This window comes from Polistes canadensis, unplaced genomic scaffold (genome assembly GCF_001313835.1).
Source record: "Polistes canadensis isolate GaletaPanama2010 unplaced genomic scaffold, ASM131383v1 scaffold_252, whole genome shotgun sequence".
NCBI lineage: Eukaryota > Metazoa > Arthropoda > Insecta > Hymenoptera > Vespidae > Polistes > Polistes canadensis.
Genome location: NW_014569799.1, coordinates 168,579 through 194,517, shown reverse-complemented (window position 1 = coordinate 194,517; position 25,939 = coordinate 168,579). Strand labels below are relative to the sequence as shown.

The 25,939-nt window shown below is 33.2% G+C and overlaps 1 protein-coding gene and 1 non-coding gene across 4 annotated transcripts; one reads left to right on the top strand and one right to left on the bottom strand.

Annotated features, from left to right (window-relative positions):
- Window positions 1-861: 861 nt before the first annotated feature.
- On the bottom strand, window positions 862-24,534 carry LOC106790652 (calcium uptake protein 3, mitochondrial). 3 transcript variants are annotated; one of them, XM_014755717.1, is made up of 12 exons: window positions 24,276-24,534; window positions 8,702-8,843; window positions 8,049-8,159; window positions 6,100-6,147; window positions 4,418-4,500; window positions 3,654-3,716; window positions 3,345-3,449; window positions 2,627-2,755; window positions 2,240-2,463; window positions 1,986-2,143; window positions 1,694-1,851; window positions 862-1,149 (listed from the first exon to the last, which is right to left on the bottom strand). In XM_014755717.1, exons 1-12 carry the CDS (start codon window positions 24,489-24,491, stop codon window positions 1,081-1,083), a joined length of 1,506 nt encoding a protein of 501 aa, XP_014611203.1. In that variant the 5' UTR covers window positions 24,492-24,534; the 3' UTR covers window positions 862-1,080. The 3 variants fall into 3 exon arrangements, with proteins under 3 accessions (XP_014611203.1, XP_014611204.1, XP_014611205.1); XM_014755718.1 differs by lacking the exon at window positions 3,345-3,449 and having other exon boundaries at window positions 863-1,149; XM_014755719.1 differs by lacking the exons at window positions 3,345-3,449; window positions 3,654-3,716 and having other exon boundaries at window positions 863-1,149.
- Trnar-ccu lies at window positions 14,161-14,233 on the top strand. Its single transcript has one exon. It is a non-coding gene; the product is annotated as a tRNA-Arg (tRNA).
- Window positions 24,535-25,939: the final 1,405 nt, after the last annotated feature.

The following is a 25,939-nucleotide window of genomic DNA, read 5'->3' as shown; positions in this document are numbered from 1 at the left end:
ATTATACTTATACGAATAATATGAATCAGAATAATTTAGATATTTATAGATCAACATTAATAGAATTAATTGGACACTTAAATTAACGTAGAAATATTATTTGAACGAATCAGTTAACATGGATTAAAATTACTCTCAATTATTCGTCAAGTAAAATAAACTGGACTTCTTCACAGAAAACTCTGTGCAATGTACATTGAAGGCGTACGTTGGAATTTATTCATTTTGGTCGGCTTCTTTCAACTAAAACGTCTGACTAGATTTCGTGTACGATATATAAACCAAGAAGAATCACAATTCATATATACAGGGTGTCCCAAAAGGTCAAGACCAAATTTATTAATTAGGTCAAGTAAGTCAAGAAAGTTCATATTGTTTTTGGTAGTCAGAATTTTTGTTCTCATCCGTTGAATTAATTCTTGCATGAGTAGGGATAATGGTAAATGCATTTTTGATGCATTCCCGAAAGTTGGTCTTCTTTTTGCAATTACATTTTCGTGCAAAACAAAATACCATCCAAAAAGGATTCATTAATTTTTCATTTATGTATATATTTATTGAAAATTGAAACTTGTGGATGAATCTTCATCATTTCGTAAAATTCTGGGACACCCTGTATGTATACTTAAATACGCAGAACGAGGGAATCAGGATAGTCAAGCATGATCAAGCATGGATGCAAGTAGTTTCGTGAACTAACAATAAGAAAAAACAATGGTTCGTGAATACTTGACAAAGGCATTTATTTATTTGCGAATATTTTGTATAAGTAATATTATCACCAACATGTTAATACAAAAATCGATAAATTAACTTATAATAATAAATATATATATATATATATATATATATAATATTTCATTTAAAAAAATTTCAATACAATAACGCAGATATTTTTTGGTAAGTTCCTTATTTAAATTATATTAGATTAACAGAAGCAAGTAGAATATGAGAATACTGTTTTATGGTTGTCTTTCTTGTTCTTTTTTTCTTGGTTTAATATAGGCACAATATTGTAATTTTTGTTTCTTTTAGAGAAATATGCGCGCTGTATTTTTTTAAGAATCGATGCTTTAAACTTCAAGGTGCTTTCATTTCTTGTTTCACGCAATATTTAAATGCCTCGCGACCTTCGGTTCGTGGCTGAGACTACGAAGAAGGAATAAAAATTATAGTTATATCGTGTTAGCCTTTTTACAAAACTGGATTTTATTATATTGGACGAAAGTAAAGACATTTTTTCATCAGATTTCCTTAAATTCATTGAAATATGTGTGCTTCCATTTATATATTTATATTTATTATTTTGCTGGGATAAATAATTTGTCAATTATATATTCATTATTTAATGTGTCTTGTACAATCGAATAAATTAGTTCGATTTTGATAATTTTCTATAGAATATTTAATAATTTATTATTTTTATTTTTGTTATAATTAATATCTACGTCCAATAGGAATCCAGCTGTAAGAGCATGAAAAAGTTATTAGAAAAGTTTAGGAAGATGAAGAAAAAGGGTGCCCCTAGTGGACGTTGTCCCGTCATGCTTAGCGTACTTGAGCGAATTTTTAATCAAATTACAGGAGTCTCATACGTATATGAGAGAAGACTTTTATAGGAAGAATTGAGGAATTACAAATGATAGGATTATAAAAAAGAAAAGGAGCATATAATTTATTGTTTTGTTTATACCTTAAATCCTCTTTTAAGCCGATCTTTCATAATCGCTATGAATTCTTTATAGGACAATTGTCCATCACCATCGTCGTCAAATAATGCAAAGACGGTATCCAAAATATGCGAAGAAAGTACAGCACCGGTACATATTTTAACAGCTCGTTGAAATTCATCTAAAAATACAAATCATCCAATAGTATCGATGAAGTATCGATGAAGTATCGATGAAGTATCGATGAAGTATCGATTTAACGAACAAAAAATCGTCTTTTATTTTCTATCGAAATTAATTAATTTCGATGTCTACCTTTAGAAATCGGATGATCTGCGAGAGTATACATTTGCATGGCTATTGAAAAATCATCCAAATTATTTAAAAATTGATAGAAACGTCTAAATTCGTCGAAAGTAATACCGATGTTCAAATTGGATCGATCCATCATTCTATCCAAATATTTGTCAAATCTGTAACAACATATTTATTCGCATATTTCGATATTACATAGATAGGGAATGAAAATGAAAATATGAAGTAAATGTCATTAAAAGCCATCATCTTACTCTTCGACATCCAATTGAGTGTATCTTAGAAGAATTTTAGCAAAGTCCAATTCGTTTATCGTGTCATGACCTTTACTAAATTCATGAAATTCCAATTCTAATACCTCGTGTTGCAGATTTTCCATAAAACGACGGAAATCGTCGTATTTTAATTCATAGTTACCATCTTTACCAAAGAAATGTATCATCAAGGTTGTGTCCACTGCATGACGTCGTTGTAGGCCCTATTATATCAGTTTATTTAGATTCTTTTATTCAGGATAGAAATAAATTCATTTCTGGATTCACGTCCGACGATGAACAATTAACAAACTATCGATTTCATAAAAGATTGATTTCAAAAGTAGTTGATTTATTTTCAACACAATGGTTTATTTCTTTCAATACCTGATCATCATTAATGAATTGTCCTTGGATTTCTTCAGGACTTGTTTGACGTTGATTCAAATGTTCCAACTCGTCTTTCGTTTCAATACCATGACGTCCTCTCCATGCATGACTAAAGACTTTTTCCATCTGCGTCATATCATGCATTTTCAACATTCAAATGTATATGTATTGTCGTCAAAGCCGAAAATCAATCATTGCTAATTCTTCCTCGGCATTCTTATCTACGAAAAGCACCTTCCGACGAAGCGGTAATTCAACAATTCTTACAATTTTTCAAAGTTATGTAACATAATACTTTCATATTTTATAGAATATGAAAAACTCGGGAAAAAGCCTTATTTCCGTAGATAAGAATGCCGAGGAAGAACTAGCAATGACTGATTTTCGGTTTTTCATTTTGATTGTTAAAGATAAACATATATGTTACCATTAAAGTCTATAACTATGTTAACTAAGCATCTTAGGGAAAGCATGTAAAAAGAATTTGATTATACACTTTTTATTAAATTAGTCGTTTTATGAAACGTGTCGATTGAAATGTGATTCGTCTTCAAAATAGATACTTTGCTTTTCTTTTTCTATCGGCCCTTATCTTTTTTTTTTGTTTTTTTTTTTTTTTTATAAATTCAAGACAAATTGTTAGAATAAAAATATAAAACACGGTGATTAAATTTAGTTCCATTTTTAAAAAGAAACATCACCAGTACGGACTTACATAAGAGCCAGGGACGAAAGTATCGTTCTTGTTTGTTCGTTCATTTGCATTACGAAGTTTAATAGTTGCTGCATTTTCTTCATTCGGTGTCAGTATTTGTTGCAACTGACATTTTGAAATGAAAACAATAATGACGTAAGTAATAATAATCGCTAGAAATAATACTGATTAAAAATAAATATAATTGAACGCCAATGAGTCAAATAAACACGTCCTATGTATTTAGTTAATATGGGTTAGTAAGTAGCTTTGCTTCGATTCTTTTTTTTTCTTTGTTAAAATTTGAGATTTTTTATCGTCAAAACTCACTGCACGTTTCGTCGTTTCGTCTAGATCACGTTTCTTCAAGCTTCCACCCAACAATCGTCGAATCTGCGAAAATTTTAGATGACAATTTTTCTTTTAATCATAAGTCATGTCCGGACTGTATATTTACCAATTAAAMAAAAAAAAAAAAAGAAACAGTATTTTTCAGTTCCTTCATTTTTCCTGTTCAACTAAAATTTTCGTTTGACGACGACGAGGATTCTATCTACGAGCCTATCTACATTTTTTCAGTAACATTCATATCAAAGGCAAAGAATCATGATTAAATCTTACCCTAAGTTGCTCTAAAACCATGATTTAATATAATTCTACATGAACACAAACGCACACGCATTTAACATGCAGAAAAAAATCAACACATTTAACAGATATTTCATTGGAATATAATTGAATATGGTAAAGACATACTAAAAATGATTGTATCATTTTTGAATTATGTGCGTTGTCTAACGCGTAATTATATGTAACATTTATTAAAAACTGTTATATTTATCCATTAATTCATATTTTTATTAACAAGGTTTGTTTCTATCCGAATCATTAAGATTACGAATGTTTTATGAAAATTTATAAATGACATGTAGGAATATTTAAAAATTTATTAATAGAGATAAGCTTTTGCTTCGGAATTTATTAGATACGATCATTTATAGTGTCACATTTTCTTCTTATTTATAAGATAATAATTTCGTAATCATTCGAAATATGTATAATTAACGATAAGAAATTCTTTAGATAATTCTTACCACGAGGAACTCTGTCTTATCCACACGTTCGTTGCCATCGGTATCGAACATGTTGAAAGCAATGTGAAAACCAGTTTTTGGCTCTGCAAGAAATTGATCATAAGAAAAGCAATAATAATAACAATAATAATAATAATAATAATAATAATAATAATAATAATAATAATAATAATAATAATAATAATAATAATAATAANTAATAATAATAATAATAATAATAATAATAATAATAATAATAATAATAATAAGAAGAAGAAGAAGAAGAAGAAGAAGAAAGAAGAAGAAAAAGAATTTGGATTCGTATGCGTATAGAACGAAATTATTTGAATTACATCGTTAGCTGCATTTTATTTTATTTGAATTATTTTGAATAAATCATCAAATGAATATTTTGAATTTTTTAAAAAGTCTATACAGTTGTAGGTGTATAATACATTGGGATCGTCATATTGACCAGCATAATTCATGTTAGACTGAAAACTTGTCAATTCCCTGTCACGTGTTAGGTTCAACACACGTTGTAAGTTATGATTTAGTTGAAACACCCCGTATATAGATGAAATGATAATAAAAACAAAAATTGAATACAACATACACTTATCTGTCTTTTGGACCACCAAGGATAGATAGAACGCATATAATACTTCCGCAAATGTTGCGAGATAATTCTTCGCGTTGATCTTTTTGTTTGTTTTAATATATATATATATATATGAAAAAAAGTAATTGATCTATGTATCATCTTCTTCGTCCCCCTATCTCCGACAGTGAAAAGTTTATAATATAGACGTCGTTAACCGACATAATAACTACAGGGAAGTTTGCAACTTGAGATATCTTCTTAAATAAGAAAGATGACTAACGTGAATGCACACAACACACTTGCACTCGCGTTTCTCCCTGGATGTCATCATTTTCAAAATGAGATGAGCACAAGTGTTATCGGTGAAAGAGACCGAGAGAGAGAGAGAGAGAGAGAGAGAGAGAGAGGAATAGTTTCTTTGTAAGATCTTCGAAGATAGATGAACACATCATTTTCTTCTACTTAATTTCTACCTTTCTCTCTTTCTCACTTTCTCACTTAATAATAATACAAAGTATATTCGTATGCACACACGTATACAAGGTGGCTCAATTGCATCGATTACATTTCATTTTGTTTACTTTTCAATGGAATTCATTTGCTCGTATTCATTTGTTCATATTTCATAAATAAACGCGTTAAACAAATTTATTCTCATAAAAGATCAGCAGTGGTATTGTCTTATTATTGTCAACAAAAAAAGTTGATATTTTTCTTAGATTTTGAGAAGACAGGTTGTAAGATTTGATTTGTACCACCCTGTATATCCGTGCGTGTTATACACGCGTACGTGTACCTCTTTTATTATTAACATAAGTGGAAAAATGATAAAATAACTTTGTAACACTTTATACGCGACCTATCGCGTATATCCAAATGTATACAGGGTGTTCCAAAATTAGACGATCAAATAAATTTCATAGTCTTTTCTTTGTAGACGATATGTTTAAATCTTTGTCGTTTGATCGTCTAAGTTTGGGACACTCTGTATATATACTCATGTAGGTTTTTCTATGGAAAGCATGTATGCAATATCGAGACGTATAATTTTCTTGACTAAATTGGTATCGAACGAGCAATGTATTAACGTTGAACTTACTTGTCAGAATGGATAGAAGAAACAGGTACTCCGTGTAAGAAATTATACCTGAAAACGAGAAAAAAGGCTTGTAATTAATGTTATTACATTCTAAATGATTCTTCTAATAAAACGACACACGCGCGCGCGCGTGCAAGTTGACTTATTATTCGAGAAAAAATTGAAACAATTAATTTGATCGTATAACTAATAATAGAAAATATCACGACATTAATATTTTCAATTTCGGATACGATTCGAATATATTCAAATGACGAGTTTCAATGATTTCAATGGCATTCGTTGTACAGTAATCATAGTAATTCATTATCGGCTTAATCCCACATAGATTTATTATAAAAGATAAGTAATTATACCTAAATTAAAATTCTTAATTGTATCTATATATCGGGAATAAATTTCAATCAAATTCCTAAGAAAAAAATGTGTATAAAACAGATTAGACACACCTCATAAGTTTAAAGGTATTTTTTTCGGAAATTTCGTTTCCATTTGATATAACGTAATAGCCTTCACAATAATTTAGAACATAATACTACAATCCACGAGCATCTTCTAAGTCTTTTTGATATCCTCAAGCATATGTGTGTGTGTGTGTGTGTGTGTCGGTAAACCTTTTATTCGTCCCACGTTACTATACTAACGATCCAAACTTATAGGTAAAGCAAACCGTACCGTTTCACACGTCCATAACCACCCCATAAAATCTTTTTTAGGATTAGAAAAGGAAGGAAGGAAGGCGGGTCCCATCAGAAGATATGAGTGAAAGTCGACCTGGTCGAAAGACAACCTTCCTTTACTATAACCCTCCTCCACCATTCCTCCTATCTCTCTATCTCTTTGTATGAATAAGTATTGTACTTACTTAAATATATATATAAAAAGAAATTATTGAAATAAATGAAAAACGTGTGCCAATTTTTCGGGTTTTCAACTAAGCGAGGGTGTTTATTTGAAGAAAAACTAGTTAGTTGGCAATCCAATATTAAGTCATTAACTATGAAACTTTCGATTACTTTCGTGCTTAATGACATAATAATTACGATTTATTTCATAGTTTAACAGGTCGATATAATTATTAGACGATTTAGGTAGGTTATTTAGGTAGGTTATTTAGGTAGGTTATTTAGGTAGGTTTAGATCGTATTGATAAAATGAGTGCTAATGGCACGGTCATTACGAGGAATAATTTAATGGGAACGCTATGAATCGGTTTCTGTTAGGTTACGATAAGGAAGCAGGTACCCTTTATCTAGAAGACATTTAGCCATACTTGCCGATACTTTTGTTGCATACGTTTACGTATTTACAATCTTTTGCAATCTTTTACGTGGGGTTCAATCTTTCGAGTCGTTTATAGTAGTTTATAATCGTTTACGATTATACCAAGGTGGATATCTTCAAAGCAGTATCTATCCCGCAACTCGAACTCGTTTATCTGCCAAAGGAATTTCTGGCTCGTGACACGCATGCGTGCACGCACACGTGCACGCACACGAAAGATAGAGAAAGAAAAAGAGAAACAAACAAAGATGCAAGAAACTCGTTATATCGAAGGGAGGTGTGAGACTGGTTCCCCTTTCCAACCCCCTTTCCAACCCCCTTTCCAACCCCCTTTTATATCCCATCCTTGCTCCTCGTGACTATTTGCATTTCCATTAGCGTGACAAACGTGAGCCGAACGCGAAAATCCTCCTAAGATAGTTCTTTCAGTTTAGTTCCAGTATTACTTACACTTTCTTTCTTATTTCTTCTCTCTCCCTTTATTTGATTTAGTTTTTTAGTTCAAGTTCCTATGATTTAATTACTCGAGAAATTTATTTTGCTGAATAGAAAAAGTTTGTAAAGTCAATCAAATGTTTTGACATTACAATCTGGCCTTGTATGTACATATACGGTTTATACATGAATGTATCTATATAGAAATCTAATTCAGATATTCATCTTACCCTTGTCTCTCAAACCTCGAAACATGTGCGGACTTCCATGGCGTAGCGAAGGTATGGCGTTTCCCATCACTTCTAATTCCTTATCCGACAACACTCGTCTCTTCAATCTCGCTGAAAAAACAACACTTTATATTTCTTCTTCTTCCTCTTATTAAGGACGACCTCATCTGTGATTTTATTTTCGTTAAAGATCAAAAGATTCGAGGATTGACGATTTAACGACAAACCTTGTTCATCCAAAATCTATCAACCCTATCTCACAAATTCTCATTCAATATTTATTTTAACGAATTCCACTCTAAATTTGCTCTTTCTTTCGTATTCTTAACATTCCCATGAACTTGACTTTTTAAAATCCCCCCCTTAAACAAAAATAAATATAAAAGAAAGCCCGACAGTCGTATCGAGGAGAAAAATGATCCAAGATAGCTCGTTTATTTTGTCTTTTTTTTTTTATTAAATGCATTAGACATTAATTTATGTTTGATAAAATGAAATGATCCGTGTAATGTTTTATTAATCGTCCGATCAATTTTGATGAAAATATTACAGTCGATTTATTTGATGCATCGCTATTAAGATCGGATGATTATTAAGATAAATTATAGTTAAATATGTTTGTATGTTTTTGTGCACGTGTACACCACACTCACGTCTGGGTTCGGATTCAACGACGCTGTCGAGGAAATCTTGCGGAGTCATATAGAGTTGTCCATCATACTCGACCGATGCAAACTTTATAAATCTTCTTTCCCTCATCGTTAGTTTCACGGCCTTCTGTAGCTCATCTTCGCGCTAAAACGTGTAATTAAATTATACGCCGTTAAATCGTAATTGTTACCAAGATCCTACCAACAGTTTATACACATTTCTATATCTATTTATCCACCCGAGAAGAAGGTACATACCTCGGAAATGAATTTTTCTATTAGAAAAGTTTTGCAACTGCATGCAATTATCTGGTAGGCGCCGTAACATTCGTTTTTACATTACCTTCCTTATCAGATCTTTGAAATTGTATTTTATGACGTTTAAGGATCGCGACAAAATAAATGTCACGATTTTGAAATAACTCGTAAGAGAGAGAGAGAGAGAGAGAGAGAGAGAGAGAGAGAGAGAGAGACGCATCTTTTATTCAGAGAGTCTCCTCCTGTTTGACAAAATTCACGCGAATAAAGATGTCACTTGTGTTACAAGAGAATAGGGGAGAGAGCAACCAGTGCGCGCCTACACTTTGACATCCTTTTTACCATTCTTTTCTTCAAGGTCACTTTTTTTTCCTTATGCCATGGGACACGCACGAACTTACACGATTACGAACATTCGTTCGAATTCATTTCTTTTTTTTATTTTTTTAATTAAAATTTTTGTTAAATAAAATACTTGTAACATCTATTTTTCGATTTCGTTCTAATTCTTGACAAGATTCATTATGGAAAAGATTAGATCTTCAAAGATGACGTATTAATAATGATTTTTAACGAATAGGAATATTTCGAGGTACGTAGGTAGATTCGAGAAACGTCATTTTTCACGAAGACCATACTCGATTCGTTCTCGAAATCTCCATTTGTTGTTCTTCTACGGTGTTAACTATAATACATCGGAACCTTTTTATCGCCTCGAGCTGACATTTTGAATGGGGACTCGTAATACTGAGTGAGAGAAAAAGATAGATAGATGAATAGATAGATAGATAGAAAGAAGATTTGCGATCCGTTGAAATTAGAAAATTCAAAGTAACCTTTTCGAAATGCCGCTTACGAGGAATTCTTTGTTAATCCCTCTTCGAGGTCAATTTTGCTTGACCAAACATAGGTCCAATTTATTACGAAAGATATTTCCTTTATGTAGTGTACAGGGTGTCTCAACTCTTTTTTCACTAATGCGATTGAAATTATATTTTTCGGAGTCACCATTTATGCATACGATGTGTTCATTTGAAAATAATACATTTAATTAATCGAAAATAAATATTACATATATATTTTTATATATTTATTATATTCAGACAAAAATGATTATTTACACGGTACTATGCTATTAGTGCTAGATAGTATAACTTTTATCTAGAACTAATAGTTTAACTAGTTTTACTAGTAGTACTAGATAGTAGTAGCACTTTTATCTGATACATAACTTGATTCAACACAATAAGTAAAGTAAAAAATAAATATTATACTTGTCATTTTCTTGTAGATTGAACATCGTTGACAAATAAAATCTTATTTTCATGCAAACACACGGTATATGTATAACCATTGTATATATCTTGGGCTTGAATTTTTAAAGGGTTACTCTTCTTTTTTTTTTTGTTTCTATGGGATTCGGCAATACGTCAATAAAGAAACGATTCGGGTGATCTTGCGAACGAGGATATTTCCGCGAGAATGAATTTATGTTTGTGGTATACTCGTAAATCCTGTTCTGGGTTGCCTCTATCTATATCTTTCTCTCTCTCTCTCTCTCTCTCTCTCTCTCTCTCTCTCTCTCTCTCTCTTTTTTTCTTTCTTTCTTTCTTTCTTTGTCCTTGTTTCGTTTCTTCACCTCAGTTAACGCGAGAGACATCCGGGAGATTTATAGACTATGCTCGTAGTATTCTCGAACTACATATCTTTTTGAAAATAAAAATCAAAATAAAAATCAAGAAAATATCGAGATACATTCACGTTTCACGTACCAACATGGAATATCCGCAAATAATCGTGTCGAATCATTTCAAATTTCCCGCCGCTCTTAATACAATTTTTCTTCCTGCTATCTTATTTTCTTTCTGCGATCTTTTTAATTGGTATCGTATATACAGGGTATCTCAAAACTATACGATTCAAATTATTTTGCAAGAATTTACTTCGCCGATCCCCACTTGACCTCATTAACTTTATGCTTATATAGAATTTGTTTATGATCTTTTGGGACATCCTGTATATATATATATATATTCACGCTATGTATCTCATTATGCAGGCAAAACGCTTACAGCATCACGTAGGGAGACATTAATCTTCTCGGAGTGCTCGACGATGTCAAAAAATTTTACTCCAGTATATAATATCTGTGTGCGTGTGTGTGTGCGTGTGTGTGGGGGGGTTGAACGTGTCGTGATCTCTTTTACGAATCACGCTTGAATTTATCCTAAGAAAGAAAGTGTATAAAGGCAGGAGGAGAAGAAACCGATAAAAAAGAAAAAGAATATTTATATGTAAAAGAAAAATATAAATATAAAATAAAATGAAATAAAATGAAATAAAATAAAATGTAAAGAAGAGAGAAAGATGGAGGATAAGAAAGTTCCCCGTTTTCGTTTTAAGTAGAATCTCGTTCGATCAATATTCCGGACAGGTTCCTTCCTTCTTCTTTCCTTCCTTTCTTCCTCTTCGATATCCTTCGGTGAAACGAACCTGAGAGAGCTCACTGTTGGCACATCCTTTGCGTGCCTACTGGACCTGGAAGGGTGTTAGGCCGGCATGTTAGCGGCCGACGTAATGACAGGCGCGGTGAACATTATGCTAAGTGTGACCGTTTCTTTTTTTTTCTTTTTCTTTTTCTTTTTCTTTTCTTTTTTTTTGCCCCTCTTGTCGCGCTACTACTCCTCTAGTCGTAGTAGTACCTTCCCTCCCAAATCTTGTCTTTACATCTATTACTATTACTAATATTTTTACTTTTCTCTTATATCTCTTCTTATAATAATAAATTAGACAAGATTCTCTCTAGATGAACAAAAATAAATCCTAGATATACTTGACTGCAATTACTATCGATTGGAATCGCACTTTCTTTAAATAGAAATCATTACACCTTCAACCCTGCCGCCCCCCTCCTCCTCCTCTTAGGAACGCATACGCGCGTACAATTAATAACATAAGTATGTATATAAATCTTTAAATAATATTCTTAGAAATGTAATCCACACACACACACACACACACACAAAGTCTAAGAGTACATAGGTGCAATCATTCTCGAAGATTGCAATTCTAATCATACGTAATGATTTATGTTCTCATAAGTTGAAGAACTCGTTACGATTGGATGGACGCGATAACTAATTAAATCGATCTTTCCAAGTTCTTACCAGGTTCCAATCTATACGAGAAACTACCCTTCTTCCTTCTAATCAACAAAAAACAAATGAAATAATACAAATAAAATGAGAGAAACTGATTGTGAGAAACGGTAAAAGAGACGAATGAACTAAAAAAAAAAAAAAAAAGGGAAAAAAGGTAAAAAAAAAAAAAAAAAGCGAGCACTTAAAGATCGTTCGACGATATTATACCTCGTATCGCGAGGTGCGAGAACGAGACGAGACGAGAGAGGAATCGGCTTCTCGTTGAANATATATAGGAGCTCATTGAAATATCTACTATATCTGATATATAATATATTATGTTATCGTTGCATTATTTGCATTGGAAATGAAAAAAAAAAAAAAAAGGGAAAAAAGGTAAAAAAAAAGAAAATAAGCGAGCACTTAAAGATCGTTCGACGATATTATACCTCGTATCGCGAGGTGCGAGAACGAGACGAGACGAGAGAGGAATCGGCTTCTCGTTGAACCGTATAATCATTTAACGTTCTTCATTTTCTGGATGCTGCAAGAGAGAAAGAAAGAGAGAAAGATTAAAGAAATCTTGCCGGAGAGAATCATATCATTCGCACCTGTCCAATTGCTGTTCGCACCGGCACGATCGTCGCAGACACCCGCCAGGAGCGCAACAGATTTATAAAATCCAATTTGAATAACGAGATGCGTGAAGTGTTAATATTCGCCCGCCACAGAAATGATCTCTTTTTCTTATACGTGTACGTACTTATATGTGAAAGACATAATGTGATGCGAAATCATACGGAGCGTTTACAGGTATAGTTTGGTACTGGCATACGTAAGATATAATACGACGCGAAATTGTAATGAGTACCTATATACCTATATAGATACTTTTACATATATTTTCATCGTAATAGTTATGTGCTCTTTTACACGTACAACAGATTAACAAGCTAAATTATTATGCGCATCATTTATAAATATTATCATTCTTCTTAATATATACGTGTGCATTTAAGTATACTTTCCTAGTGGATAGATCAAAGGATATATTATGTTAAAACACAATCATATGATACGTATAATACATTTTAATATAAATTAACAAAAATGAAAGTCAAATCATTTCTATCATTACAGATGCCATAAGAGTATTTCCATTCGAGTATACTTTTAATATTTATTTTTCCGTATCCGTAGGAAAAATAGAAATTTCCCCAACAAAAAGACAAAACTGTGAACTATTTACCCATACAAGATATGCAGTAAAATGCAAAATCATCTATAGCACGTAAATAGGATCACCTGCAGTATAGAGCAACTTACATATTACGGATACTTCCCCTCCCCTCGCTCATATTCTTTCTCTCTCCCTCTCTCTATTTATCCATCTTTATTAATCTTTCCTTATCTATCTTGGAAGACTCCTTTGCGTTCCTTAAAGGTATACCAACCCTACCTGCATAATGTTTGGTATGCATGGCCCCATGATTACGGATCACCATAGTACTTAACTGCTGAGGTAGAAGATCGCATACGTATACATACACACCGGCGCCCAGATTACTCGAGATAATTGAAATCGGATAACGAGTACGACGAGTATAAATGCGAATCTAGTTGGTAGAATTTAATCCATGGGGAATATCTTCGTATTTGAATGACATGTTTCATGTCGCAATCATTCGATCGACTTGTAATGCTCAACGAGAATTTTACTCGATAAAATGTTGCGTGTGTACAAATCAAAGGGTGGCTAATTACGGGGGAGGAGAGGAAACGGGGGAACGTTTATTTCTCGTAGTTGCATACTGATCTGTAATTTTATTTGAACGAATAAAGAGTAGGGTGACTTTAAACGTGTTGTATACGAGGTGCTAATAAAAAGGGTACAATATTTTATGGGATTATAGTAGGGTAAGGTTGCTCAAATCGTACCTTCCAAGTTATCGATTTAATATCGTATCAACACAGGGTTCCTAGTAACAGATAATTGTTCATGCAATCAGTTTTTCACTTTAAGGGTTGAATTACAGGAATAGTAGATAAAACGTTATCACAAGAGCCCCTGTGGCCTAATGGATAAGGCATCGGTCTCCTAAACCGGGGATTGTGGGTTCGAGTCCCACCAGGGGTAAATTTACTTTTTTTTTTTTTCATTTCCAATGCAAATAATGCAACGATAACATAATATATTATATATCAGATATAGTAGATATTTCAATGAGCTCCTATATATATATATATATAAATTTGCAAATTATAGAAGACCACCCTCTACTGCAGTTAGATCAAATATGTTTCAATATTAAAATCATTGTAAATGAATAACATGATCCAATTATCTTATGCACATCGTCTAACGCTTAATGAACAATAACTTTAATCGTAAAATTGAAATCTAAACATTAATGAAGATTTATTTTCAAAGACGAAGAATAAAATTGATGCCAGTCTAAAAGTAATAAATAGCGTTTTAAGGGGCTTGACATCGTTCGCGTCGTGTTCTTATAATATGCACAACGGAGAAAGAGAGACCAAACGAGAGTCCAAGCGAGAGTCCAAGAGAGAAAGATAGAGAAAGCCCTTAAGGGACGAATAAAGTATCCTTACTTTATTACTTATTGCTTAACAAACTAAACCAAACGAAAGGGACAAAAAAGAAGAGAAAAGAAAAGAAAAGAAGTGAAAAGAAAAGAAAATAAAAGAAAATAAAAGAAAAGAAGAGAAAAGAAAAGAAGAGAAAAGAAAAGAAAGCAAGAGTCCGATTGATAGCTGGGTGGTCCTAACAGCCATAATTTAAGGGTGGCCTCGATGAACTCGCATGATCACGAATCTCTATTCGTCCTTCTCGCATACATTCTCACATATTACACACACTTCTAGCTCGGGTTAGAACACGGGAGCGATAAAATCGATATCTTCACAGTTCTATCGCGTTGTCGTAGTTGTAGTTGTAGTAGTAATAGTAGTAGTTTAAAGTTATGGTACATTTTCTTTCGAATCTTTAGTTCAAAGGACACGACAGTGGTCTTTTAACGATTTAAGGCTAAATTCCAAAATGTCCTTTTTTTTTCAATCTGACAAGGACACGCATACAGGATGATTCATCCAACTGCGCTACATAAATTACACCTAAACTGTTTGTTATACCAACAGAATTTCTGTGCGATATAAAATGTTAAATGACCTAATTATTAATTTACATCTACTTTATTTTTATTTTGTTTTACGCTCATTTGCACAATAGTTGCAATCAACAACGATCCTTCCTTTGTTGTACAAAATTTCGATAAATATTCGTTTTTCAACTCATTGATATCATGCGACTTTCGTATGAAATATTTGTTGATGTCACAAACAATTTAGAGGAAATTTAAATGATGCAGTAAAATAAATCACCCTGTACCCGCGCATACGTGCATTGTTAATGGTTTATAGATGCGTTGTACCGTGCATTTGTATCGGTGAAAGTGTTAGGGTTCTTTTCTTGGAGACAGTTATTCAATTACACACACACACACACACAGAAAAATATACACGTGTGTAGGTATTCTTAGGTTGACGGAATCTTGTAGCAACTTTTGCTATCAGATCGTTCGATCGTGGAAGATCGGGAATAAATGATTGCATCTTTTTCTCTCTCTATCTCATCCTTTTTTTCTTTATCTATCCTTCCGAGGGACGATAACAGTTACTGGAGTTTGTAGAAAAGAGGCATAGAAAAAAGGCATAGAAAAAAGGCATAGAAAAAAGTGGGTCCCCGGTGATTTGTGGCCACGCGAAAGATTCGATCTCTATCTCAATACACGTACATATACACGCGTAGGAGATACATTGTATATGTTAATCAGTCATTGGTAGTAATTTCTCGGTATTGTTATCAATGCAAAGCGCCTTCCGACCAAATGCTATTATTGAAAAGAATACATCCTCGGGCACAGGCACCCCCTAACCACCATACCACCCCGCATACAAAGGCGAGCTTGGTGGGGGTGGTTGAGACAGACGTGTCGTTATACGGAAAATCTCTATCTTTTGTTCTTTTAAATAGTCAATCGGATTTATAAAAAAATGCTTTATACTTGCATTCTATTCGCTCGCTTCATCAAGCCGATCGCTCGTGTCGTGTGCGTGTGTATGATTGTAGGGAGGGTCCGCATGTCTCTGTGTATTTCCATATTAATCTATTGGATTTGTAGAAAAGTAATTTCTTATTTTAAATCTCTAAATGATTTGACAATTTAGATGTTTCCGACGTTGTGTAGAATACACGTTATACATGAATTAATTTCTATGCACTTTTGTATAGGAGAGTAGCCACAGTACATATACCAATGTAAGAATGAAAATATATTGCAGCGTTAAATAAGATGTTTGTTTGTAAGAGATACGATGGATGTTACTCGATTTGGAAAAGTAACAACCAATTCGATTTCCAAGCTTGTCTCTCCGACACCGTATACGTATATGTTCCTTCGGACATTTAAACCATGTACCTTCGAGTTTATAGCGTCCTTCAACGTAAAACACGACGGTAGCCTATTCGCTTGATAACTTCAATGATATCTATTTAAGTATAGTTTAATCTACACAAAATCTCTCTCTGACGAAAAAAACAAACGAAAAAGACTGACGTTTTATTAAGAAGAAAATTGAAAGGAAAATGTTGAAGTGTGAAATAAGTAGGGTCTTGGTATAGGTTGTCTCTCGATGAGTTAATGCAAATGAGACGGAGATTCGGGCGATTCGTCTAAATTAATTAACGCTGTGGTCCGTAGCAGCGTGAAATTAGCGCGAGTGCGTGGGATGCTTTGGAACGGGTAGCTATTAGCTCGCTAATGGCCCAATACCACCCTAAGCGCATAAATACATATAGGGAGTTGTGTGCCGGATCACGTGTTACCAGGCTATGCATCAGCGACGAAACAATGCCGGGCTGTAATTGAATATTTCCAGGGACTATGATTTAAGAATAGCCCTTTGGCCATCTTCTCTTTCTCTTTCTCTCTCCTTTTTCATTTTGTTCTTTGTATTTGCCTTCGCCCTCCTTAGATCGCTGCAACACTTACGTACGTGCGATAAATAATGACCTTTTGGTGCTTTTCTTTCAGACGTTATAGGACCGGGTAAAAGTTGCTACGCGATCTTATAAATCAATTACTCTCTCTTTTTTTTTTTTTTTTGGAAATTTGAATTTTGGCCCATAGGGTGGACCGAAAGTACAAGATTGTCGAAGGAAACGTTTGGTCTACCCTGTATAACGGAAACTCCTTTCGTTTCGTTATTTTTTTATTAAGTTACCTGTGAATATTTTGGACTTTAAGTGGCGTGGCGTTCGCGCGGCATTTCTTTGATTTTCGGAAAAAGTTCGAAAGGTCAAACGAAAAAGGAGGAATGCGTTGGGAAAAAAATAAGCCGAACGGAGAAATTGAGAATGGAATTTCTTTTTCTCGGCACACGCGGAAACTTTTGAAATCGACTAATAACAGAGGTCCTCGAAAGCGATAATTTCACGATGCTGAATTTGTTTTTTCCTTTCTTTCCTGCACGCAAATGGACGCGGGAGCTCGAGAGACGTTTAGTTTCGAAAGTATTATTACTATTATGAGTCATCCTTTGTGCACATATTTAACAAATCAAAAGAAAGACAATTATCTTTCGATCATTTCGATGAAAGAAATGAAAAATAACAAAACATTTGAATACATTCATTGTATCCGTAAATAAATTAATACATGAGAAGCATCTTGATATTTTAAGGTTACTCTTATAATTCCTTTTCTTTTCAAACAGACATTCCAGCAAAAAAAAGACAACATTTTCCTTGGAAAAATCAAAAAAACTTTGAGCTTGGAAAATATGGAAGGACTCTTGCACGGTCGTAAACCCTTAAGGGAAAATATTTTATTATTGTCTAAATTCTTCGCATTCCTGAATTAGAAACTTTATACCTGAGGATTGAAATATCATTTAATTTTTGTTCAATCGTAATTGTCAATAGCGACAAAAGGAAGATCAACAATTGGCTTTTCCAAAGGACAATGTCCCCTTTCGATACTTTTTACGGTAAAGGGACAGAAAAAATAGAAACCTTTTGGTACCTTTATTATTCATCAGCAATGCACGTGTCTTCGGGGTCAAGAGTTTGGAACTTTCCCTTCGAACCTTCCCTTCGAACCTTCCCTTCGAACCTTCCCTTCGAACTTTCTCTTTTTCACAATGAATACATATTGTTTTCAAGGGTTTCATCGAATGGATCACTCTCTATCCAAAAGTCATTCAATTCTTTTCCCCACTCCTGAACCTAGAATCCTATAAAAGGCTCTTCCCAATAAGCTTTTCCTTATTACTGTCTTGTCCATCGAAGCTAACAGTCGTTCTTGCCGAGAAATTATTTGTTCACGTTTAAGAGTTGTTCAAGTTGCTCAAGTTAAGTTGTTCGCGAGTTCCTTCGATTTTTATTTGGGAATCCTAAGTGATACATCGTTTAACGAAGAATTATCAAACGTGCAACTTCCTCGTGCTCGTGCTCGTGCTCGTGCTCGTGTTCTTCTTAATCAACGAGATAAGGTATTTTAATAATTACACGAAAAATCTCTATCTTACATACGAGATAATAACATAGTGTTCGTTGCTTAAAGTGAAAGACAAAAGATCTAACGAATAATTTTCTATTTATTTTAGAAATATATTCGACACAATGAAGGGTCCTGTTATAAAACATTTGGAATCATTTGTATCTGAAGCTGCTGGATTAATAATTAAGTTCGATCCAAGTTACATAGAATTTATGGCTTGGGAGATGAAATTGAATAGCATAATACGTATAGTTGAGCTTCCGCATGACATGAAAGTGCCTTTCTTATTAAAAATGATTGAACCTTATGTTTTAACCGAAATTGAGAAAAGAAGATGCATAACTCTTACCGAGCTAAGCAACTCATCGTACCAAGATCTTACACATATATTACTAGATACCTTCAAAGATGTTGAACAATTCGAGTTGTCTAGAATAACATTCCGAAACCGAAAACAAAAAGAGGGTGAATCACTAGTGAGCTATTTTAATACGCTTAAATATATCTGTATTAGTTGCAATTTTCCTACCCGTTTTATAGACGCGACCATAAAAATACAATTTTCTAACGGTTTAAGAAATCGAATGATTCAACGTGTATTATGGAAAATGCTGCAATTACGTAGTGAAGAACTACTAAATATTGCAGAAGAAATGGAACTTCATGACAGATTAACAGCCATGGGAATTCATTATCCTTACCCGTCTATACTTTATGACTTACTTTATTAACTTTTTATTTAAACTTGTTAACTTTTTCATTTATAACACTTTCAACTTCATTTTCATACAAAATTTCATAATTGTTTTATTTAAAATATATTGTTATTCTATTAAAAACATTGTATATCAAAATTTTGTCCAAAGAAAAATACATTATAATGTAATTAACAATATCTCCTAATCCTTTTCTTATCTAGAGTCACTAGAAATCAACATAACTAACATTAAATGAATTTCTTAGCGTTTAAAGATAGCCATTATCAAATAAATGATTAAGTCATTAAATAAGTCGTAGATGATAATAATTGAAAGCTACGTAGAAAGAACATATTTTCGAAAAGCATAGGAGCGTGTGAGAGAGAGAGAGAGAGAGAGAGAGAGAGAGAGAGAGAGAAAAAGAAACGTAAGATTATATTTGATAATTCGTGTTGGAAGAACGAACAGTTAAGTTGAATCTGATTTATCGTTTATCCTCGATAATAGGTAAGAAGGTGTACTCGAACGATCGATCACTCTCTCGCGTTGGAATTATCGAGGGTACCAAAGTGATGGTACCAAAGTGATGGTACCAAAGTGATGGTACCAAAGTGATGGTACCAAAGGACGGGGTGCCGAAGCGTGGCCCGACCACCTTTTCTTTCTTTCACTCACTCATTCAAGTCACTTCTTCGTAGTCGAAGAAGGTTAGCATAATGGGTCCGAAAGGCCCCCATGAGAGTCGAAAAGTGGCCTCGGGAGAAGAGAAGCTTGTTGTAGACAGTGTCGATGGGGATTTGCTAGTAGGAGGATCCAACCCATTAGTTACCTTAGCCGCTCGTCAAACATGCCTCTGCATACGTAATGCGAGCTGATAATGCTGGACCACGTCTCGTAATAACGCGTAATGTATTGTACAACCGAACCACTCCTGTCCTTTTTTTTTTTTTTTTTTTACCAATATTTTATTTTATTCCATTCCTAATTTATACTTACCCTGTTTAACGAGAAATTATAATCTATCATAATACAACTACCTATATCTAAATTACATAAAACATAATTAATTACCAAACGTTCAAGTACCATTCATTCCACGCGAGTGAAAGTTCATTTATATAAATTTAACTTTCAAATTCTTTTTCAACAAAATCCGAACTTTTTTAATCGCGTATTTCCTGTTTTTCTCGAAACTAGATTTTCGGATCTGCCCACGTCTGACTTAATCAAAAACTATAGATACACTTTTTATCTACATATGTTACGTAGCTACTTTATTATGATACATACAAATACACATATCCACATATATATATACATTATCAATATACGTTTTAATCTCATTATCTCTACGTTTCTTTATTTTTCATCGTCAACGACACGTGTAGTACTATTATACAGGGTGTCTTAAAAGTCAATTTATCGAACTGATCAATAGTAAATCATTTTTCTTACAAGTATTGCAAATCGTGGATCTAGAATTTGTCAACCACACTTTAATTATTGGACATTTAATTATTTGAAAGGAAGAAGCCAAAGAATTAACTGTTTGACTGTGCTGTGAACGCAAATAACATTCTTATTTCCACTTGTGGAATACCTGTTGATCCTCCGGTAAATTCCAGAATACCCTATGAGCATAAATATATAATTTACGATAGCAATATTTTCCTATAGTTACCAATGACGGAAAACGTTTATTAAAGATAATTATAGATCTTAACTTAAGTACTTTGTATTACGATTTGTTCTAAGATCTCTGTCACTGCATATATTTAACTATGTACCCATAACCACACGATTATGGTATTTACTGGATTGTAACTGGTGTGTGTTAATCAATCCCAAAAAAGAATAAAAGAAAGTAAGATGAATAAAAAATTGTAGCAGATTTTTTACTCGATATCGATTGCGCTTCATGCCTACCTCTGGATGATATAATTTGACGTTCCTTTCCATGATTTATTATACCCTCGATCTCTCCATCCTTGATCTTGATATTTCATATTTTTGTTCTTCTAACTTTTATTCCAAGTCTTTGTCGGTACTGTAATCTCAACCCCTTTTTCCTATCGTACATGAAAATCTGAGCGCGATCGTTCGATCATGATCAACTACAATTCCCATAGATTGCGAACATTATATAAAATAACTAACAACGTACATGTACATACATATTTATGTATATGATCAAGTACATTCCAAGGAAGGCGCATCTCCAATTTTATTTATTTTATTTTATTTTATCTGTTAATTTTTTTTTCTATTATCATTGTGTGCGTGTATACGTCCGGTTAAAATGACCAGGCCAATGTTTCAGTCTTTTTCATGGTAGCGCTTAGTAAACGTTTCCGTTTCTATCTATCACGTGGATTATTCCTCAGGATATTTATACTTTTGCAAATGATTATAAGTTTCGTAAAGAAACGATCCTGAAACGTATGATTTTTCATTTTTTTCTTTTTTCTTTTCCCCTTTCCCCTTTACTTTTGTAACTTTTTTTTAATAATATTTGAAATCGATGATACCCTTCAACCTGGAAATATTCTATAATATTTCAAAGAAGCCGTGATAAATATCCTTGATAATCTACCATATGAGAGATAATATGTTCAAGTATACGATGAAGTTGTAACACGCTGGTATTAAATTCATCGATCGAAAAGAAACTCTTCTTGAACATTGCTATTCCGATTTTAATCGCTTTTCACGCATCTATTTTCTGGATAATAAATTATAGTTGATAGTACATATGCAGGAAAGAAAAATTCTATTGATAGAAATATAATCAGGACAATTTTTTTATTCTATAATATCTAAGTAGAAAATTCTAATTGAACACGAACAGTTAATTGCAAATCTATGAAACCATGATTAAATCCATTTGGATCTATGGAATATCAGTTTGAGGCATAGGTGCTAAGTTGCATATCGTTTATGTTCAGTCCAATTCATATCTACACCCAATACATATATGCCAATTTTTAATTAAAATCTTTGAATAAATTCAAACAAATCTCTCGCATTTCTCAATTCTTGTTCTTCTCATTTGGAACAAATTCTTCATCATATATTCATTTATTTCCCTATATGTATACACACATTTATACATATTCTTATCACAAGGCCAATAAGTCTGTTAGAATGTAAATAAAACGTAATATAAGTTTGCAGAATATATGTAAGAATATATGTACATAAAGAGATATAATAACGTCAACGTTTTTCGACAGCACTAGTCGAACGAGTTTAGAATAGATAACATTTGTATTCTATGCTCATTATTCATTCTAATGTATGTATATATATATATATATATATATATACTTAACTATATACATACCAGTGTATGTATTAATATTCAGAGCAATGTTACCGTCTTTGTCGTACTTTCCAATAACCATGCATCTTTCTTTCTATTTTTCCAATACCAATCGTTCTTACCACATTGCAACCACCCACGCATATAAGATAGCGAATGACTAAGATAGAACTACGTATTAAATATATACAGTTAGTCCTAAAATTGTATCATACCTTAATGAGACTGCGTTGAATCAATAAAGTTTATCCTACTTATATCCAAAAATGTTTTATCAATGAATTATAAATTATAAGAAAAATATGTAATAGAATAAAAAATGACAAATGGTGCACTGTAAGCTTACCTAAAAAAAAAGAAAAGAAATTTTTAAGACAAACCAATATACGTATACTTATATGCGTGTTAGATATGCACGCATAGGAGTAATATATTTAAATAAATATGTATATGTATATATATGTAACGAATTAGTATTTATGTTTATACAAATTTATTTATAGATCTAGTATGCGTGCGCATAGATTAGTAGACACATCGCATAACTAAAACTTGTACATCCTCTTTTCTCTGTACAATTTACTAAGCAATAAGAAAAAGAAAGAAAGAAGATAGGCAATTGGGAGAGACACGTTCTTAGCAGATTACGATGACAAATGATTGGATGTTATAAAAAAGTATGATAAAAGGTCGAGTAGCCTTCTTATCATTATCGTGTTTTCTAAGTTATGCGAGTTAGATGATAATCGTTGAATTTATAAGGAAATAGACCATATGTGTCAAGTTTTCTTTATCTTTTTTTTCTCTCTCTCTCTCTCTCTTTTTTTATTCTTTTTGCTTTTTACACTCATTAACAAAATCAAAGATCTCTCATAAAAATTTAACATATTATTACAATATCGATAACTTTGAAATATTTTTCTTTCGACTAAATTGTTAGGAAATATGAAAAATATCAAATAAAAATAAGTCCGCATAAAAATACATTCTTTTACAAAGTTTTCTTTATTTGTTTTATCTATTTCTCTTTCTCTCTCTCTCTCTCTCTCTCTCTCTCTCTCTCTCTCTCTCTCTCTCTCTCTCTCTCTCTCTCTCTCTCTCTCTCTCTCTCTCTCTCTCTCTCTCTCTCTCTCTCTCTTACATATATACAATGTATCTTAAATCGAAGCGCTTAATCAAACTTTAGGAAGTTATAATAATGTCGATAAGAACATTTTATTTTAACTTTAAGTTCATTTAAAGTTTTAGAAAATCTCTCCACAGTGTCACATTTAAATCAAAACATAATCTACATTTCGAAGAAACTTACTAACAATACGGAAGAATATAGGTCAACCAATAAAAAACATTGTTTGTAATGAAAACATGACCTACATTTCGACGAAACTTACTAACAATACAGTAGAATATAGGTCAACCAATAAGTAAACATTGTTTGTAATGAAAACATGACCTATATTTCGAGGAAACTTAGTAACATTACTAAAGAGTATATGTCAATACTTCGATTTGTATACATGTGCACTGACATATGCATATATATAGATATAACTTTTAAAGTGGACTGTACTAACGCACCTTTCGTGATTTCAAGGCGTGCACCACATTGACTCTTGAGTATTTCTCCGTCAGAATAAGTATCAGTGAACCGGCTGCGAGTATTCCAATGCCGGTTCTCAGCTTCTTAAGGCTATCGTCACCACCACGCCACGAGTTGTACGCACGCACGACATGTCGATAATTTCGCGAGAACGAAACGGCTCGTCTCGTAAGAACAGTACCCGTCAACGCCATGTTTCTATTCTCTATTCTTTATCTCTCTCCCTCTCCCACTATGATACGCTGACTCTCTCGCGCTCGCTCGTAATAGTTCGGTCTTTGTCGTGTACATTCGTGCGAGTGCGCACGCATGCTCAGTAGGTAACTTTCATTTTTTAAATTCAATTTTCTACTATATTTATGCAATAACTTTTTACTCTATCTTTTACTGCATTTTTATTGTATTTTATATTATATTTATATTATATTCTTACATAATGTTGTATAATAAAGATTTCGATATTACTTATTGTGTGATCATATCAACAAATATTTTTAAAAAAATTTGCAGCAATTTGTATTCCATTTTGTACTGTGTTGTTTTCATTAAGGATTTCTTTTCAAAAACAAGATGTATCTTCAATTTATCGAATTACTTTTTTTGCAATTCGTTATTCTTTACCGTACCTTTTATTACAACAAATCAATGCGATACAATTCTTCTTTATTTAAATGAAAACTACAATAAACTAAATGAAGCATCAGACAGATATTAATACTTTTCGGAAAGAATAGAAATAAGGAACTAAATAACGTAAGTATATCCGAAGACCTTTGATCTTACCAAAAAATGAGTACACAGTACACCTGTACTACGAAGGTCTACCATCAGACAGGTATTAATCCCGGTAATCAGTATAGGAGGAGGAGGAGGAGGAGGAGGAGGAGGAGGAGGAGGAGGAAGAAGAAGAAGAAGAAGAAGAAGAAGAAGAAGAAGAAGAAAAAGAAGATGAAGGAGGATAAGAAAGCCGAAAAGGGGAAAGCGTAGTTGGTCTGGCCCTAGGTCGTTAAGTCAGTGGACTGAATCGTAATGCTTGAGAAGTAAGTAAAGGAAGGAGTAAGAAGAAGCAGAAGAAGGAGAAGGTGGTATGGAAGGAGTAACTGAGTGAGTAAGAAAGAAAGAAAGAAAGATAGAATGAGTGAATAAGCGAGTGAACTAACAGAGACAGAAGCTGGGGCACCTGTCTGTCCCTCCACTGGTGAGGAAATACGAGGAAGAGGGGCCGGCACCGTTCCGTGGTTCAGTACCCCGTGCACGCTCACGCTGATAAGACCATACTCTAATCACTCGTCGTCGGTAGTGTCTAAACACGGACGATTGATATAATAATGTGCGTGCTAGCTTATTAAGCCTCGTGGCATGGGCCTTTTTTCTCTTTTTTCTTTTTTTTCTTCTTTTCTTTTCCTTCATCTCTCTGCCCCTCCCTCCCTTCCTATCCTTCTCTTTTTTTATTTCTTACCTTTCTATGGAGTTTAGCCTTAAGTGAAGCTAATCGTTCCTATATTCGATTAAAGTTTTAATACTCGTGTGCAAACCGCGATCGAAACGCGTCGAGGAGGAGTCTTTCGAATGGTATGTGACCCTTGCTCCCCCCGTTCGTTTGACCTCTCTCTCTTTCTCTCTCTCTTTCCCTCTTCCTCTT

Excerpts from the sequence above, each read along its gene's own strand:
- LOC106790652 (XM_014755717.1), bottom strand. The coding sequence starts at position 24,491 with ATGGCGTTGACGGGTACTGTTCTTACGAGACGAGCCGTTTCGTTCTCG. Across the intron at positions 8,844-24,275 it reads ACGCCTTGAAATCACGAAAG|CGCGAAGATGAGCTACAGAA; the intron begins GTGCGTTAGTAC and ends TACACGTTTTAG. Across the intron at positions 3,450-3,653 it reads ACGAAACGACGAAACGTGCA|TTGCAACAAATACTGACACC; the intron begins GTGAGTTTTGAC and ends TCAAAATGTCAG.